At 33.9% G+C, this 18,524-nt stretch overlaps 1 protein-coding gene across 1 annotated transcript in view; it reads left to right on the forward strand.

The window, feature by feature from the left end:
* The window catches only part of LOC109068227 (synaptotagmin-9-like), a 28,301-nt gene extending 16,029 nt beyond the window's left edge, over positions 1–12,272 (forward strand). The window contains exons 4-7 of the mRNA XM_042715284.1: positions 7,124–7,245; positions 8,212–8,383; positions 9,301–9,430; positions 11,739–12,272. Of these exons, the coding sequence (XP_042571218.1) occupies positions 7,124–7,245; positions 8,212–8,383; positions 9,301–9,430; positions 11,739–11,801 (487 nt within the window). The 3' untranslated portion in view covers positions 11,802–12,272. The remainder of the gene's footprint in view (positions 1–7,123; positions 7,246–8,211; positions 8,384–9,300; positions 9,431–11,738) is intronic.
* The last annotated feature ends 6,252 nt before the right edge of the window (positions 12,273–18,524 follow it).

Genomic DNA, 18,524 nt, shown 5'->3' on the forward strand with positions numbered 1-18,524 from the left:
TCCCAAAATTCATTGCAAAGGTGAATTTTGTTGAAATTTATTTGGTAAAAGCCAAATGTCTTGTTGAAATTGACTTTATTGATTAAATGTAAGAATTTGAAGCAAAAGATAATGCACACTTTTAGAAAAAATGGCTTTATAAAGATAAAAGTACCCATAAAGGTTACAAATCAATTTAAACTTATTGAAAAAATATAAATGTCTGTCACTGCTGTGAACTGATCACCACACAGAATATGAAAAATATCATAAACTTTTGGAGTCAGCTGCCCACGGCAGTCCTAAAGGTTCCAGTGCAACACTGATTATTGTTATCGATAAAATCCCAAAAAATATTGAGATATAATCTTTTGTCAATATCGCACACTCCTACTATGGCTTCATAATTTGTCACTTTTATGATGCTTTTTGTCTTTTTTGGAGCTTAACGGATCCTAATCATGCTTCAATCTTGTATCGAAAAATAGCAGTATAAACATTCTTCAAAATTTCTCCTTTTGTGTTTCAAGTCTCGAACAAAGACAGAGGTTTGGAACAACATGTTGGTGAGTAAATGATGACTTTGTAGTGAACTAATCCTTTAAACAAACGCCTCTAGCTTTTTATTTCTTCATTTAGTGAGCTGCTTGCTTTAAAAGACATAGCATTTGTCATTATAATGAAGCAACCAGGATGTGGCTTGATGAGAAGAATCCAATTTAGGATTTAATTTGCAACAAGAGTCAACATCTCTTACCTCTCTGTTAATAAAGACTGTGCTTCGTATGGATGAGACAAAGGCAACAAGAGGAAACTGTGCTTCCTTACCCACACTCCCTTTTCTAGATGCTAATTATTATGTGCAAAGAACAACAAACACAAACTGCCTACATTACATCAAGCCCACAGGCCATTACATTTATTGATCTTTCTGCATACTTTGGTACTAGGAAGCCATCCAATATGAGAAGAAATATAATTCAAATAAATTTGCCTAGGAAAAGTTATTTTGCCATTTTTAAAAGCAATATAGGCCTACAGTGTAAAGTTTTTTGCTTGAATACAGGAATTATAGATTAATTGATGTTTTGTTTAGTTTTGTTTTGTTTTGTTTGTCCCCAGGTGTACAGGGTTCAAATAAATTTATTGAAAAAAGTCTCTTGTGTTCACCAATTCTGCATTTATTTGATCAAAAATACAGTAAAAACATTAATATTTTGAAATATTATTACAGTTTAAAATGGCTGTTTTCCATTTTAATATATTAAAAAATGCAGTTTATTCCTGTGATCGAGAAGCTGAATTTTCAGCATTACTCCACTCTTCTGTGTCACATGATCCTTCAGTAATTTATTATATGTTGAAAACAGCTGCTCAGTATTTTTGCTGAAATGGTGATTCTTTTTTTTCAGAATTCTTTAATGAATATAAAGTTCAAAAGAACAGCATTTATTTAAAATACAAATATTTTGTAACGTTACGTTTTTGGTTGCTTTTTTGGAAAATTTATATTGTTGTTTATGATTGTAAAATTATTTTAAGTTTTTATTTTTATTATTTTTTTTATTATTATTATTATTATTATTATTATTTATAAAAAATAAAGAGAAAGAACTTTAGAATAGTTTGACTACTGAGGAACACAAAATATATTTAAAAAAAAAAAAAAAAAAAAAAAAACTTAAAGTGGGATCCAAACATTAACATTTGGGCCCCATTAACTTTTAAAAATATTTTCTTTTGTGTTCTGCAGAAGAAAGAAGGTCATACTGTACATGTTTTTAGGTTTTTAGGTTAACTATCCATTTAAAAATGCCAATGGAGATAGGAAAGGTTGTGTTTGCCACTGTATTTGAACCTTTAGAAACAAAGACTTACCTCTGGACTTGGTCAGTTTGCATGATGGTAAACTGATAATTTTGATTTGGGTGTTTGAGGTATTGGTGTTTGAATTTTTATTGCTGTTTTGTATGTGTTATTGAAGGTGATGACCAACCAGTTCCAGTTCATCCCTGTAGAGCATTAATGAACACGGTTCTCAGTATAGCCGTCAGGAGCGAACGCAGTGCTGCGACCTGGCCAGATAATGAGCCTATCTCTGCTGCTTGCTTCTGTGACCTTTCTGCTTCACCATAATAGATGGAGCCTCCCACTGTGCGAGAAGCCTGAGGGCTCTGAACTTCCCAGGAAGGGACTGATCTATCTTAACAAGCCCTCTGAGCTCCTCAAATACACACAATCACAGATGATTGGATTTGTCAGGAAGCCTTAGAAGCCCATTGAGGTGTGCTGACCACTCATGCAGTTTTCTTTACAGTGCCCAAAGTCACTTTGAGAAAGACAGTACCAACAAGCGCACACATTATTTTCTAAATCAGCCATTTTCTTGTTTTAACATCCTTAAAACATGTCTCCAGTCAAGTCTCAGGTGTTTAGGGAGAGGCCAAATGTAGTTTAGTTTAAAAATCTTGTTGAAGAGCAATCCGTGTCATATATTGTTGATATTTGGAGTTTGTATTCAGTCAAAAGTCACTTAATTTGTGACTTATGAGTGGCTTTAGTCCAAGTCTCAGATTCGAGTTTCCTTCTATGATTAATAGTTAATTAATACATTTTCAGATACTTTATCTTGAATTAAGTTGATTTTTCTTTACCCACTTTTTTTTTTTTTTGGAAAGTATAATTATTGGAACTTAAAAAATTATTGATTTGTTTTTTATTTGCTTTTTTTTTTATTAATTTTAAAATGAAAAAAAAAATTGTGCAAATGTCAAAGATATACATTGTTTGAAAACCATTCTTAATCTTAAAATGTATCTTATTCTAAGGATGTTTGTTTAAATTTATAAACAAAATTTTGGGGTCGCTAAGAATTTTTAGGGGGGTCTGATACTGTCAGACCGATTATGTTGGTGTTCAAAGTCGTTTGGTGTGCGGTGTCTAAGGAATTTAAGACCAGCTGTAGCCTCTAGCCACTACACATCCATCTGATCCCAGTGCAGAGCGTGTCCATTAACATAGATCAGTTAATAATTGACAGCACGTGAAAGTTCTGGAAGATGTGGGATCAGCCAGTGCTTGGCTGCCATGTGCATTAAAGACCCATTTGGGTTCAGCGCACACTTTGATTCATTACTAATGTATGGCCGTCGTCTTCTCTTCCATCCTGTTGTGTCATTGCATTAACGCACTGAGATGAACCACAGAGCTGCATGTATAACGGTTAACCGCTCGTGACCCACGAACTACATTGTTACCTAGACAGGTAATGACCACATTTAGTTAACATTTCTAATTGATATTTGGCTGAAATGTTGAAGGAACATGTACATACACATTTGTCCCAATGTGCAGTGATCCAGGGAAATTACCAGTGACAGAATTCATGTTCTGTACATGATATACTGATTCACGAGCTCAGGAGCTGATTGAGACGCACCCCCAGACTTCTGCCACTCTATCAAGGACTTCATTCCCCATAATCCTCTGCCCAGTCTCATCAGCACTCCTTGTTGCACCCGTGTCTCATTAGCACGGTTAGCTCATCCTGTATAAGGCCGGATCTCACTGTCATTCTTGGCTAATTCTTGTATATGTCATTACTGCAATTCTAAACCATGTTCCATACACCAAGCTCTGGTCAGAGCTCGCTCCAGTCCATGAATCTACTCCAGAGCCCGCTCCAGTCCATGAGTCCACTCCAGAGCCCGCTCCAGTACATGAATCTGCTCCAGAACCTGCTCCAGTCTATGAGTCCACTCCAGAGCTTGCTTCAGTCCATGAATCTGCTCCAGAGTCCTGAACTCTCAGAATCTCCTGTTACGGCCACTGGGGCTATTTCTTACCTCTCTGTGCTCTCTATTGCAGTTCTGTCAGCTCTGCCTTGGTGGCCTTCAGATCCACCATGGTGGGTTCCAGTCCTGCCTAATCCGTCTCGGTTGTCACCTGCCTCGTCAGCTCCACTTTGGTGGGCATCTGCTCAGCCTGAGCCAACTCTGTGGTCCCCTGCACCATCAGCTCCATTAAAGCAGCCCCTTACTCTGTCATTGATTGCCTATTTGTGTATGACCTATGCCAATCAACCTATCAATGTTTTGCTGCTTAATAATTTTGTGAAAACAGTGATACACTACTACTCAACAGTTTACATTTTTTTTTTTTTTAAAAAAAGGATAATTTAAGTACAATGAAAAAGTATAATTTCAAAAAAAAAAAATTAGTTCAACAAGTAAGCATTTAAGTAACAGTAAAAAGTGTCAGTAAAGACATTTATAATGTTACAAAAGGTTTCTATTTCAAATAAATGCTGCTCTTTTGAACGTTCTAGCACATTTAGCAGTAAATCTAGCCTGGGTGCCAGCCCGAACCCCGCCCACAACATTTTTTGGATGGGAAGTTCTGCCTAGAATATGAGTATGACGAAGTCAGGCTACAGTAAATCAGCATTTTAGAATGATTTCTGAAGGATCATGTGTCACTGAAGACTGGAGTAATGATGCTGAAAATTCAACTTTGCCATCAGAGAAATTAAGTACATTTTCAAGTACAATAAAGTACCCCTATTATGCCATTTTTAAGGTTCTTAATATTATTTTTGGAGTCTCCTACAATAGGTTTACATGCATGCAAGGTCAAAAAACACTTTTATTTTCTCAAAATATGCATTTATCACCTCATTTCCAAACAATTCTCAAATGATTCATTCAAAACAGTTCTAAGATTCTTTCTAAACCCCTCCTTTCCTTGAGCGTTCTGTGCTCTGATTAGTCAGATGGCCCAGTCTGTTGTGATTGGTCTACTGCATACAGTGGGTGTTGGGAACGATACACCCATTGTCACAATTCCGTATTTTGAACACTTGATAGAAAATATAAACATCTTTTGTTTATCATACTCACAGGTTGTGATTCAGTGGTCAGCTGGTCCAAATAAACTGGGTACTGAGTCATCTTTCAAAAGCAAGCGTTTTGTGAATCCTGCGTTGAACTCCTCAAAATTAGAGAAGCACTCGTCAGTAAAAAGTTTTTTTTTTTTTTTTTGTACTGCTGTGATACAGTGGGAAAAAAAACTTATTTACTTTCACAGCGTATGACACAGCATCTTCTTGACATGATGTCAACCACACTAACAAACTACAGTGTTTGAGGTGGGTTAAGTTGTTTGCGGCTGGCCAATATAGAACATAGGCGGGCATTATGCAAATGAGTTACCCCATGATGTGGAGCCATCACAGAAGTGGGATTCAAATTGACGACTCGTTTAGGCTGTTGAAAGTAGATTTTTTCATTTGGGAAATGATAACTTTATTTATCATGCACTTTCGGCTTTACAACTTTGCAGCTCGTTTACATTTGCATACAGCTACATTACGCACTGCATGAAAGGCAATGTTAGAAATGTCATAATGGGGCAATTTAAAAAATGTATATATATTTTAATAATTTTGTAATTATATTCCAAAATATTACTGTTTTTAGTGTATTTCTAATCAAATAAATGCACCCTTGGTAAGTATAAGAGACTTCTTTCAAAAACATAAAAAATCGCAATCATATACAGTACATCAGCTTGTAGAAGACTTGGAATGTGTGTGTTCTTGTGGTGCCATCAGCCAGTTAGTGTTGTTATACTTCTATGCCGTATTAAAATAAACAGTCATTATCATAAATTTGAGTGGTGTGTGTGTGTGACAAGATCACCATTAAAGTGATGTTCTATGCTTTGTTGGCTCCCAGTACACTGAGGCTCGTTATGATGAGATGTTAAATATGAATTGCATTTTTAGTTTGTTATACGAACATTTCTAATTTAAAAAAAGGTGCAAATTGTGGCTATTTTCAGAAGTGATAATTAGACAGCAGGTTTCTGCTCGCTGTTAGGAGTGGATAGCAAAGTGCAAAAACAGGATTCCCTTGAGGTGAAACACTTCTCCGTTCCCATAAATCTGTATTGAGTGCTTACTGTACATGTCAGACAACTATAATAATGTTTTATTTCTTAAATGGGCTGTTTGTGATGTTTTTCATTTGATGTCTATTTATAATATTTCTTGCACCAAAAACAGTTGTAATTTAGCTGTAGGTGACTGTTTTCTACCCTCTTTCTGGCCTTTTAAATTGAACAGGCTTTCGTTGCATGTGTAATAAGTTGCAGTGTTTACTGGCCAGGTTTGCTGTGGGGTCAAATACGATTGGCACTGCATTGTTCTTCAATAGCAGCGTCTTTGCCAAAGTTGACTTACAGTTTGACGCATTCATAAAACAAGCTGTGCCTTTCAGCTTTCTGTTTGAAGAAACTCCTAAATCTAAATAATACATTTTGGGGTTTAACTCTTTAAATTCACTTTAAATCCTGTAGGTTTTTGATAAAAGGTGTGCTATTGCTTTAAGCAAACAGACATAAAATTATAATAAAATCCAATCCAAAAAAATCCAATAGCCTTACTTTGAAACACCTTAGAACTACCCAAACCCCTCAAAACACCTTTTGACCCATAGATTTGTATACGTAGATGCCTCATTAGTGACTGTTTCTATGGGCCACTATACGTAAGCCGTCTGCTATATTGGAAGGGTCAACTTAATGTCATTCACCATAATGATCAATGAGTATTCGAAGACACCACAATTCTTATATATCTATGGTTCCACCCATCTCTTGCATTCTCACCTTGGAAAAGTTATCCCGTTTCTTCAGGAATTTAAATCCCAGTGGTTTTTACAACCATCGGCTGTGCAGAATTGTGGCGTCTTTGAATATGACCATTAAATATAGCGGATGCATCTACGTTCTTGGAGCTGTCGAATGAGGAATCTACCTATACATATCTATATTTTGAGCAACAACACTTAAGCATTATGGCAGTGAGTTTTGCACTTAAAACATCAAGTAAAGAAACAGTTCCATGGTACTGACCATTTAAAAGTGTTTAAAAAACATTTTTGTACAAATTGTATCCAAAGAAGTGTTTATTTATATAATACTGCACACTGCTATGGGAAGCAGGAATAAATAGACCATTTTAATGAGTAGAAGCTCAAGGAAGCCTTGGTAAATGTAATTTAATTTGCACTTAATTGACTTTTATGATATGATTCTTTGAGTTAATGTATCCTGTTTCTGTTTTTTTGTTTTTTTTCTTGTATGATGTTGTTGTTGTGGGTGTTATGTTTTTTTCTCTTTGTTACTTGCCAACTGCCGGCCGACTGACAATAACGATAATTAAAGCCAGAAATCTTAAAGCCATGGACATCACAGGAGCATCTGGTAGGCTTCCCATCGTCCTAACCTCTAAATGACTTACTGTATTGTCTCCGCAGTAATGATTTTTTGGTGTCATCATGACATGTTAAAACATAAGGTGCCCTGGGATCTCGAAAAGAGCATTGATTTAATCGACCAAACACTTGAGAATGTGGCAGAAGATTTTACATACACAAGTAGTTGCTAAGTAGGGTTGGGCAAAATCCAGAATTTCTTTTGCAGTTCATCTAACCAAACCCAACACACAGGATGTTGCATTGGAGTACAGTCAGCTATTAACAGCATTTACAGAAGTGCTTTTACACCCTGGTGCTTCAAAAAAATATATATAATTAATTAATTAATTATTAAGTAAATAAAATAGATAAAAAATATTTTAATTCATTGTTATTTTATTGTACACACACCCACAAACACATACATATTAATAATATAAATTTTAATTATATAATATTATTATCATTATGTAAATTACAAATAAATTATATAAATAAATGTATAAATAAAACAAAATGATTTCATTGCTATTTATTGTATCTTTTTTACAATATCTATTTTTTTTATATTTCTAAATATGTATTTTTATAATCAACTATTATATAAAATAATTAATAAAAATAATTAATAATGATAATTAGTTTATTTATTTATTTATTTATTTATTTATATGTTTTGCCAGGGTGGAAGAACACACACACACACAGTGAGTGTGAGTGTGTGTGTGTGTGTGTGTGTGTGTGTGTGTGTGTGTGTGTGTGTGTGTGTGTGTGTGTGTGTGTGAGTGTGTGTGTGTGTGTGTGTGTGTGTGTGTGTGTTTTATATCAGTCCATTTTAATTCACTTTTCTAAATTCAATGCATTTCTGTATCCTGTTTCAACCCCATTTCATATTCACCTGAAAAGAAAAAAGGTAAAATCCATTTTTAATTCAGTTCTAAATGGCTATTTATTTGCTTTTTCTGTCTTTAAGATCCTTATGTAAAGGTTTCTCTAATGTGTGACGGCCGGAGACTGAAGAAAAGGAAAACATCAACGAAAAGGAACACTCTCAATCCTGTCTACAATGAAGCCATTGTTTTTGATGTTCCACCTGAGAACATCGACCAAATAAGTCTTTCAATAGCAGTAATGGACTATGACCGGTAAGATACTAATGTGCTTTTCAGCTTCTAACTTAAAACTAGCGACATTACTCACATCATAGTATTATGTCACTGTCACATTTACATCTGAGCAAACTGAAGAAATGATCAAACATATTCAAATATGTTGTGTTGGGAAGTCTGATTTATTTTTACACTTTATTTACATGTGTTTCAGAAAATGACTGGTTCATGCACAGTGTTTTTACACCTTTAAAAAACACCTTGAATAGCTTTAATATAACTAGCTGCCTTTTGTCTTGTACTACTATATTTTTAAAAACTGTAGCGTGAATATAGTTGGGCTTGTTGAAAAGACCAACATATGTAAGCAGCAAGCATCCAAACCAGCATAAACCAGCTTGGTCTTGTTAGATAAGCCTGTCTTTTCAAAGTCGCTTCCCCAACACTATTGTTAGCCCTTCAGTTTTAGCAGAGCTAATCCAAACGTACAGCTAGCAGCGTGGAGGGAGCTTTTGAGTGTTCACTGTCAAATTTGAACTGAAAAACAGTCTCGTTTATATTAAATATGCTTTTAATTTTTGCCAAGCACAGTGCTCAGAGACTATAGAAGTTTATTCTTAGTGCTGGTGGGTGATCTGAGGAACAGCCTGAGCTGTATATTCCCAATGCAGCGAGAGATTCATATCAGATTTAGATCACTGTCCTGTTTGAGACGTAAGAACCGCAGCGTTTCAGTGTCTCATCGCTGCTGCAAAAACAAATGAACAGAAATGGATAGAGACAGAGAGACCTAGTGTCCTTGTAATGTGTATTGAAAGGTAAATGAAAAAATCATATTTTCATTGCTAAAAGTGGGTAGACGGCACTTTAAAGTGGGAAAAGAGACATTGTTTTGGAGGTGTCATGGTTCAGCTGTCACATTTTAAGCTTGGATATGCTCTTCTCATTCACAGCGTAGGTCACAATGAGGTTATTGGCGTGTGCCATGTGGGAAACAGAGCTCAGAGTCTGGGACGCGATCACTGGAATGAGATGCTCACATACCCACGCAAACCCATCGCCCGCTGGCATCCTCTTGTAGAGGTAATGTTGAGCTTACGATTATTGCTTTATGTCAATTTCAACTGAATGATTTGTTTTCTGAGATGTGTTTGGAGACCTAGATTCACTAATAGCCTGTTAATTACATTTGCTGAGGTTTTGAGGTCTTCTGAATCAATCAGGTAAATCTTTAACTACTCTTGGATCCAGGGCTGTTCATTCTGGGTATTCTTGCAGATATTATAAATAATAAAAGGCATATTCAAATGTTAATAGACGTATCTGTTTTGCAAGCAAAAGGCACAATGCCATCTTTTGAGACAATCTGAATAAGCCCACAGTATGATGAAATGTCCTCATGCATAGCAATGGGAAAGATGACATATTCAAACATAATGGCATTGACAGTTTAATGGGGGTGGATTTTTTTATTATTATTTTTTTATATTGTATTATTTACTTTTATTATTTCTTTATTTATTATTATAAATGTATTTATATAGTTATATTTATTTTTAATAACAATATTCATTATTTTGTATATTTTATTATTTATGCACTTATTATTATTATTATTATTATTTAGTTTATTACTTATTAATATTTATTACTTATTATACACTATTTTTAATGGACATTCTTTGCCAACTTACTGTGCAAAATACTCACAGACTTGGCATACTTTGATATTACATTTGCTTTAACTCCCATTTTATTTAAATGTTATATTTCATTTTTGTATTTATTTGCTATAATTAATTTTTTTATTTAATTTGTTCATATTATTTTTATTTGCTCTTATTATTTATCAGTTTATTTATACATTTACATCTATTTTTAATAATTATATTATATTATGTATTTATTATTTTGTATATATTTTTATGGTCCATTATTTCGTTTATTACTTATTTTTATTATACACTATTTTGAACATACATTCTTTTCAAAGTTGTGGAAAATACACACAGACTTGACATACTTTTATATTACTTTGATATTATTTTTGTTTTTTATTTTTAGTTTATTGTTTGTATTATACACTATTTTTAATTTTACATTCTTTTCATAGTTGTGGGAAATTCACACACTTTGCCACATTTTAGTCATTTATTCTGGTGTTTAGGAACAATAGTATCCTACTTCATTTTTATTCTCTCACTGTGATTCTAATGGCGGGCCAAGTGTCTGAACACCAAATAGGTGTTGTTGAAATGTATTCATGTGTTAATTTTAGGGATGGGCATTTTTCTAAAATATTATATTTGAATATATGGGCACATACAGTAAAAAACAAATATTTGTTTATTTAAATGGCATTAAACGAGAAAGATGTTGTTTTTTAATAATCAAGTTTTTGTCACCATTTCTGAACAAGCTTATGATTAGGCATTATACACAACAATGTTCTACAACAACGTTACGTTATATTTCGGAATAAGCCATTTTGCAGCTTAAGTTAAAATGTTTTTTTTTTATTTTTAGGATTGGGAAGAAAGCGCTTATTTCTGAAAGTTTCAGTATGTTTACATAAGATTCAATTTTTTATCATATGCTGCCTTTATTACATCATGCAAAACAGCAGTGGAAATGTTATTCGAATAAACCAAACCTATGAAGGTTTGCTGCAGAAACAAACTATAAAAGCCAGTGCAAATTATTGCAGGTGATAATATTTTGTAAGAAAAGTGCAGTGTAATGTCTTATTTTTGTTTACTTCCAACCCCTTTGAAGAATCCCATAAAGTCTCTTTTAGGTTTAACACTCATTTTCATCATCTTCTTTCCCTTTTTTAAGGCTTTTCACACATTACTGCTCTGAAATCTTGTTTGCAAATCTTTGACCTCTCAGGAGCATAGACTGTACATCTTCAATAATTCACAATTCCTGTCCTCCTCAACCATGTTATGCTCCTGGAGCCATCATAATATTAAACAAAAAGGGAAGCAAAAACCTCTTATAGCCTCAGCAAAACTCGCATAAACAAATACGAAAATCACATCTCAGAAGAATGGAGGTCAGCATTACGTCAAGCAAAACAAAGACATTTTAGGGAAAACTGAGGTCGATGAAAGGGTTTCATGAAGATTTCTGCTGATTTTTGCAGCCGTGGCATAGTCCCAATTGATCTGAAGGCAAAAACGAGCCATTCAGGTGCTAAGAGGACCATTGTGACAATACACTCATTATGACATTGCAGCACTTCAGCCCTTCAGTATCACGGAATTCAATTTTATTTCCTCCCACGATGTGTATTATGTCTGCGCTTTAAATATGATTTTCAGCATCTGATCTGATTTGAGTTATTTTAGTCTTATCCTGAGCTTTTTTTGTTTTTTTTTTGTTTGGTTGGGTTGGTCAAAGCACGGGCGGAGGCTCCTATAATTCCCTGAGGACACCTCCTTCCCCGTAATGGATGCCGTCAAATTTCAGCCATGGAGACACCCGGCAAGGTCCAATTCATAACTTTAATGAAAAGGAAAGAGCGAGAGAGAGAAAAAAATATCTTGATCCTGTTAAAGGTCACTTTAAATGTGTGCACGCACTCAATGCAGTAAACACCCAGGACTCTTTAGACATAAGATTTCCCGGATAGAAGAAGAGTGTCAGGTCCACTGCATGTGAAGTGACTGTGTGTGAGCAGTATTTGGTTATAAAACGAGCCTTGAACATTGTTCTGCTTTTGTTGAAAACTTTAGTTGAGAGGTAAGTATTTTTGACATTGTCATGTTTTATGTATCTGTATTAACACATTGTAATACACTAATATTGTTTGAAGTGTGGTGCATGGGGTCTATTTTGTGGTATTTTATTGTAAAATCTTACTGTATAAAAATATATAAGAAATGCATAAAAAGACTTGAGTCATGATTTATGCCAAAATCGAATATTGGAAATAAACAGAAACTTTCATCATTAAAAAAATATATATATTATTATGAGATTATGATTTTTCATGTTTTTGAAAGAGTCTCTTATGCTTATCAAGGCCACATTTATTTGATCAAAAATACAGTAGAACAGTAATATTGGGATAATACATTATTAATATTATATTATTACAATTAAAATAGCTTTTTTATGTATTTTAAGATGTAATGTATTCCTGTCATGGCAAAGCTGAATTTTCAGTAGCCATTCAGAAATCATTGCAGAAATCATTCTAATGCTGATTTGGTTTTCAAGAAACATTTATTATAATTATTAATATTGAAAACAGTTGTTCAGCTTAATGTTTTTGTAGAAATAATTAACCATTATGAATAGAAATCTTTTATAACATTATAAATGTCTTTACTGTCACTTTTGATCAATTTAATGCATCCTTACTAAATGTATTCATTTCTTAAAAACAATATAATAATGGTGATGACACAAAACATGCTTTTGTTTTTGCATGCTTTGTGAATATTTATTTAATTTATTATAATTTTAAATTATTATTATTATTATTTTTTTTTTTATTATTTTTTTTTTAAGTTTTGTCCCATTGACGTTTGAATCTGTTTTACAGACAAGAGCTGGCCAAGAAAGACTGCAAGCAGATTCAGACAGTATAAAAGATATTACATAAATGCATAAAGAAACTAAAAAAAAGGAAAGAGAAAAACATTTATATATGGGTTAAGAAAGAATCTTTACAACAGTTACAACAAAACAACCTGAACCTTCATTTAACACTGAAAAGTTTCAATACAAATCATTCAGAAAATACTTTATATCTAATTTGTATATACAGAGTAATGCTAAAAAGCCATATGCTGCACTGTAGGCATGTTATTTGTGTTTTGTGATATTTCTTTCTGTGAAGTTAAATTTCAGTTAGGATGCTGCTTCAGAAGGTTTTTAGTAGGAGTTTGTCTCTACAAAGGCAAAAACACCAAAACAAATGCCTTGCTTTCTAGAATGTGCAGAGCAATGAAAGAGGTCAAAGATATGAAGTCTGAGCTTTCACTGTAATTTCTGTTTAAATGATTCCCCCTCTTGCCCTCAGTCTTTTACAGTAGATGGTGTCATCAGGCCCTGACCACACATGACTGATGCTCTTCTATCCTGAAATCAGTCGAGGGTAAAAGATCCTACACATAGGTCCCTGACAAAAGGGAAAGAAATTGCAATCTGCATGAAAAGATGATTGATGGCTCTTTAATCAGTGTCCTGCTGCACTAAGGCTTCCTGTCGTGTAGAGCGACCTGGGTTCTCATCGGTGTGAGGAGTCTAAACTTTTAAAGTAATGCTTGTCATACTGTGCTTTTTACCGGAGTCAGCAGGCGAGGACTGATGATAGAAAAGATGCTCCTGCCAGTTGGCAGGTGGAGATCACAATTACTGACAGCTGGTAGTAAGAGCTGATTGCCAAAGATGCAAGAACTTCAGTCAGGAAGATTCAAGAAACGAGAACCTTAAAGGGATACTCCACCCCAAAATAAAAATTTTGTCATTAATTACTTACCCCCATGTCGTTCCAAACCTGTAAAAGCTTAGTTCGTCTTTGGAACACAATTTAAGATAGTTTGGATGAAAACCGGGAGGCTTGTGACTGTACCATACACTGCCAAGTAAATTACACTGTCAAGGTCCAGGAAAGTATGAAAGACATCGTCAGAATAGTCCATCTGCCATCAGTGGTTCAACCGTAACGTTATGAAGCGACGAGAATACTTTTTGTATGCGAAGAAAACAAAAATAATGTCTTTATTCAACAAGGATACGTTTTCTACATGTATTTACGCTTTGATTTGAAAGAAAACAGCGCATCCTTGTGGCACGGCTGACACAGAAGAGTGTAAGCTGCCTGCGTTCAGCTCATATTCTCCTAAATGACACAGTGGAGACAAATTGTTGAATAAAGTCATTATTTTAGTTTTCTTCACATACAAAAAGTATTCTCGTCGCTTCATAACGTTACGGTTGAACCACTGATGGCAGATGGAGTATTCTGACGATGCTTTTCATACTTTTCTGGACCTTGACAGTGTAATTTATTTGGCAGTCTATGGGGCATTCACAAGCCTCCCAGTTTTCATCCAAAATATCTTAAATTGTGTTCAGAAGACGAACAAAGCTTTTACGGGTTTGGAACAACATGGGGGTAAGTGATTGACAAAATTTTCATTTTGGGGTGTAGTATCCCTTTAAGTTACTGATAACTTGAATTTTAAAATAACATTGTAGGGTTGTCACAATATACAAATTTCAGTAATTGATACCAATACCAGTAAAATTTGCAATTCTCAATTCAATTCAATTCATTTTTTTTTTTTTTTTTTTTTTTTTTTTTTTTTTTTAACATTGAAACAACTTGATTTTTTTAGTTAATATTAACGAATTAAATTACATTTGGCCTTCAAATAATATTTCAGTTGACCAAACATTGCATCATTTTTTCCATATTTACGTTAATATTTATATTATCCAATTTTTATGTAGCCTTCAAGTGTTTGTCAGTTAAGCAAACATAGGTTCACTTTTAAATATTCATTTATAATATTATTATCAAATTAAATTATAATTACTCTTCAGGTATTTTCAGGTCAATTAAACAAACAGCTTAATTCTTAAATAAAATATCTATATCATCAAACTTAATATTCAAATTATATTATTATTCGAATTATATTTAAATTATATCAAATTTAATTATATTCAGTGGTGGAGGTAAAGGCCAATTCACACCGCACAGATAAACGGCAGACCTTCAGCCGTCAGTCTGAAGGTCTGGCTACGCAAGACTACTACTGTAATAACAAATACAGCAGCTTGCAGACTAGCCATCTTCATTGATTATAACGACAGCATTCTAGTTATCTTGCTTTACTCACTCTTATCAGCAACAGGGTGTTTAAGCTGTTATTAGAAGCATTAGTTTTGTAAAATGATCGCAGCTAGACCTCCTCCTGCCATTAGACCCATCAATGTTTACCTAATGCAACCTAAAATTGTATGATGGCAAAACGTGCTAATGGCTCACAATGCTAATCAAGGAGCTGGCACTGAGGGGTAGAGGAACTGTCAGGGGTGAAGAGGGAAGTGTTTCCAGTAACCGTTGTGTTCTGTGGGCCCCACCGCTTCCTAATTACTGCCAGCATTATGAATTATTTAACAGTAGGATCTCTGTGATGTGCAAAACTGAGGCAAACTCTGTGCTCTCAGATCATTCCACAGGGCCGATCTGTCACCAGACGGTAGGGTGCTTTAGTAGCGCAGGCATCATGGGAATTACGGTCCTGTCCAGCGCTGTCTCCTATCTCACTCCACCTTTTCTCTTAATTCGCTCTTAAGTCTTAAAATCTATTTATGCTCATTTACTGGTTCTGGTAATAGGGCTCTCCTAATCAGACTGCCTTGATCAATGATATCTGGTTGATGGAGTGTTAATGGAGAGCCCTTTAGGGCCTTGGTAAGATGGATCTGAAGATTCCAAGTGCACATGCATTGCTTTTTTAATTCTGCTGTAGGTTTTACCATGGTGCAGTGATGGTATCCAGAGTTGGTTTATTAACTAAAACTATTAAAAACATTTCTGTTAAATGAAATAAAGCTGAAATAAAATACAACATGAATAATAGATTATAAACCTTAAACTAAACAAAAAATTACTTAACTGAAATTTACTAACTGCAATAACACTAAAACTGGTATAAAGATAAATTGTTTATAGTTTTTATTAATTTGAAATAGCTGTTATATTTAGATTTTCAGTTTAAAAAGAAATGTCTTATGCTCACCAAGGTTGCATTTATTTGAATAAAAATACAGCAAAAACAATGAAATATTATTAAAATTTATAAAACTGTTTTTTATTTTAATATATGTTAAAGTATAATTTATTCCTGTCATGGTAAAGCTGAATTTTCAGCATCATTACTCCAGTGTTCAGTGTCACACGATCCTTCAGAAATCATTCAAATATGCTGATTTGGTGCTCAACATTTCTTATTGTTATCAGTGTTGCAAACAATGCTTACAATTTTTATAAAAACGACAATTTTTTATAGAACAATGTTCAAAAGAGCAGCATTTATTTGAAATAAAAATCTTTTGTAACATTATATTTTTTTTTAATGTATTTTTTTTTTAGTTTTTTTTTTTTTTTTTATTTTTTTTTATTAATTTCTTTTTAAAAATAAATCTTACTGACCCCAAACCTTTGAAAGGTAGTTTATGTGGTATGGTTTCATGGTACTTCAAAGAATGGTACCATGGTACATGAATTTTTTTTTTTTTTTTTTTTTTTTTTTTTTTTTTTTTTTTTTTTTTTTGCTTTTAGTAAATACCTAGAGAAAACCACCGTTAATTCATCAAAAGAGCAGAAACGTTGGTGAGACAATCACATAATCAAACAGTGTGGAAACTTTTCACAGAGGTGATTCACACGGTTCTTATCCTCTGTTGTTAAGTGGTAAATCAGTTAAATTAGCAGCTATAATAAACCAATGAACTATACCGAACAATACTGAGTGGGAGAGAAACATTCATATTTTCTAATTATTCTCCACCTACACACCTGTTCAAATACAATTTGGGGAGTCATTCTATATTTGCTTTCATCTGCCATTGGTTGCATTCACAGCAGTGTTATTTAACGCCAATATGCTTAGTAACTAATGACTTTTCTTGCACAGCAACATCTGTTACAGGATCTGGAGGCTTTTGAAGAAGTAAAATGTTGATATCAATAAGAGTTATTTTCATTTAAATGTGATCATTTGTCAATGTGTTGTAATAATTTTGGTTCATATATTTCTGTGCTGTGATTTGACCTGGACATTCATGATTAGATGTTCAATTAAATGTTTTAAATGTCAAAGATGAACTGTAGAAATAGTTGTACCTGGCCATTATGGCCATTAATTTACATGACAGTAGCATTTTGTGGGCCCAAAAATGTTAACTTTTGAAAACAGGTTTTAAAGTGCAAGTTTTTGAAAATAATACCATTATCATTTAAACTATGAAAATGTGAATCTGTGAAAATGGTGGCATCATGCACATTAAGTAGTTTGAGAGCGTTGGGAGACTGAGTCAATTACGCTTTATGGGAATTATGCTTTATGGGAATGGAAGGGTGCTAAAGAGTTCTTTCTGTGCACTTTGCTTGTTGCAATTCTCTGAAACTATCCCTTTAAAATAAGAGACTGTATTTTGTATGTGGGATCATCTTTTCACACTCTTTTCATAGTTTAAAAAGACGACTATCTAAGTATTGCACCACTGCTTTCTGTGAAATTCTGCATCCATAGCACACCATGTCTTCGGTAATAGAGTAGCAGTCCAGTTACGGAGACAATTCTCCCCACTCCACACTACTACAACCCCCGCACACCTGTTCTGACACCAAGTTGGATGACATATCCATGGATGATTTGGTTAATTATTTCAATTCTTCTCATTTGCAACTTTAAATTAAACTTGAGAGTGGGTGTGCTAACAAGGGTCGCATCCAATTAAGCCAGAATATGATATGGCAATGTGTGATTTCCTCTGCTAATATGTCTATAAAGAATACTTTCTGAAGTGCTTTCTAAATCAGATTATAGGTTACACAAACATATGTTGTAGCCTTCAATTCTCAAATGGTAGGAATTCCATGCTCTCACAAATATCCAATAATGGTTTGTTATTGGCTGCTAAGCATGCAATTCATACACAGAACAATTAAGGCTCCATCCTACGGCTATATTGCTGTCAAAACAATACAATGGTACCCATGATCACTCTTTATTGTACATGCACAAATATTTATGCATGTTAATGCACTTTAATGCACATAAAACTCACAGATAAACTGACTTATATAGAACTGAACCCTAATGAGATGAGATTACAACTCACTCTTAAGCATTTACATCAAGCGCAATCTCTTCACAAGTGATTTTTTAATTGGTGGGCCGTGTCTCAAAAATGGGTCTCAGGTTTTTTCTGATGTTTAAAACCATGTTAAATGCAAGTAATAAAATGCAACTAACCATATAATCATGCATAGGACAGAGATGTGAATAGGTTGATAAATTTTTAAATGCACTGAGAAATTTTTCTCTCTAACTCTAAAATATTTTGTTGCAAATTCACATGGTAGAAGTTGAATGATGTGCCTTCATCCTCGAAAGACCATGAATAAAAGACAGCAAGGTAA

Source organism: Cyprinus carpio, chromosome A25 (assembly GCF_018340385.1).
Source record: "Cyprinus carpio isolate SPL01 chromosome A25, ASM1834038v1, whole genome shotgun sequence".
NCBI classification, from domain to species: domain Eukaryota; kingdom Metazoa; phylum Chordata; class Actinopteri; order Cypriniformes; family Cyprinidae; genus Cyprinus; species Cyprinus carpio.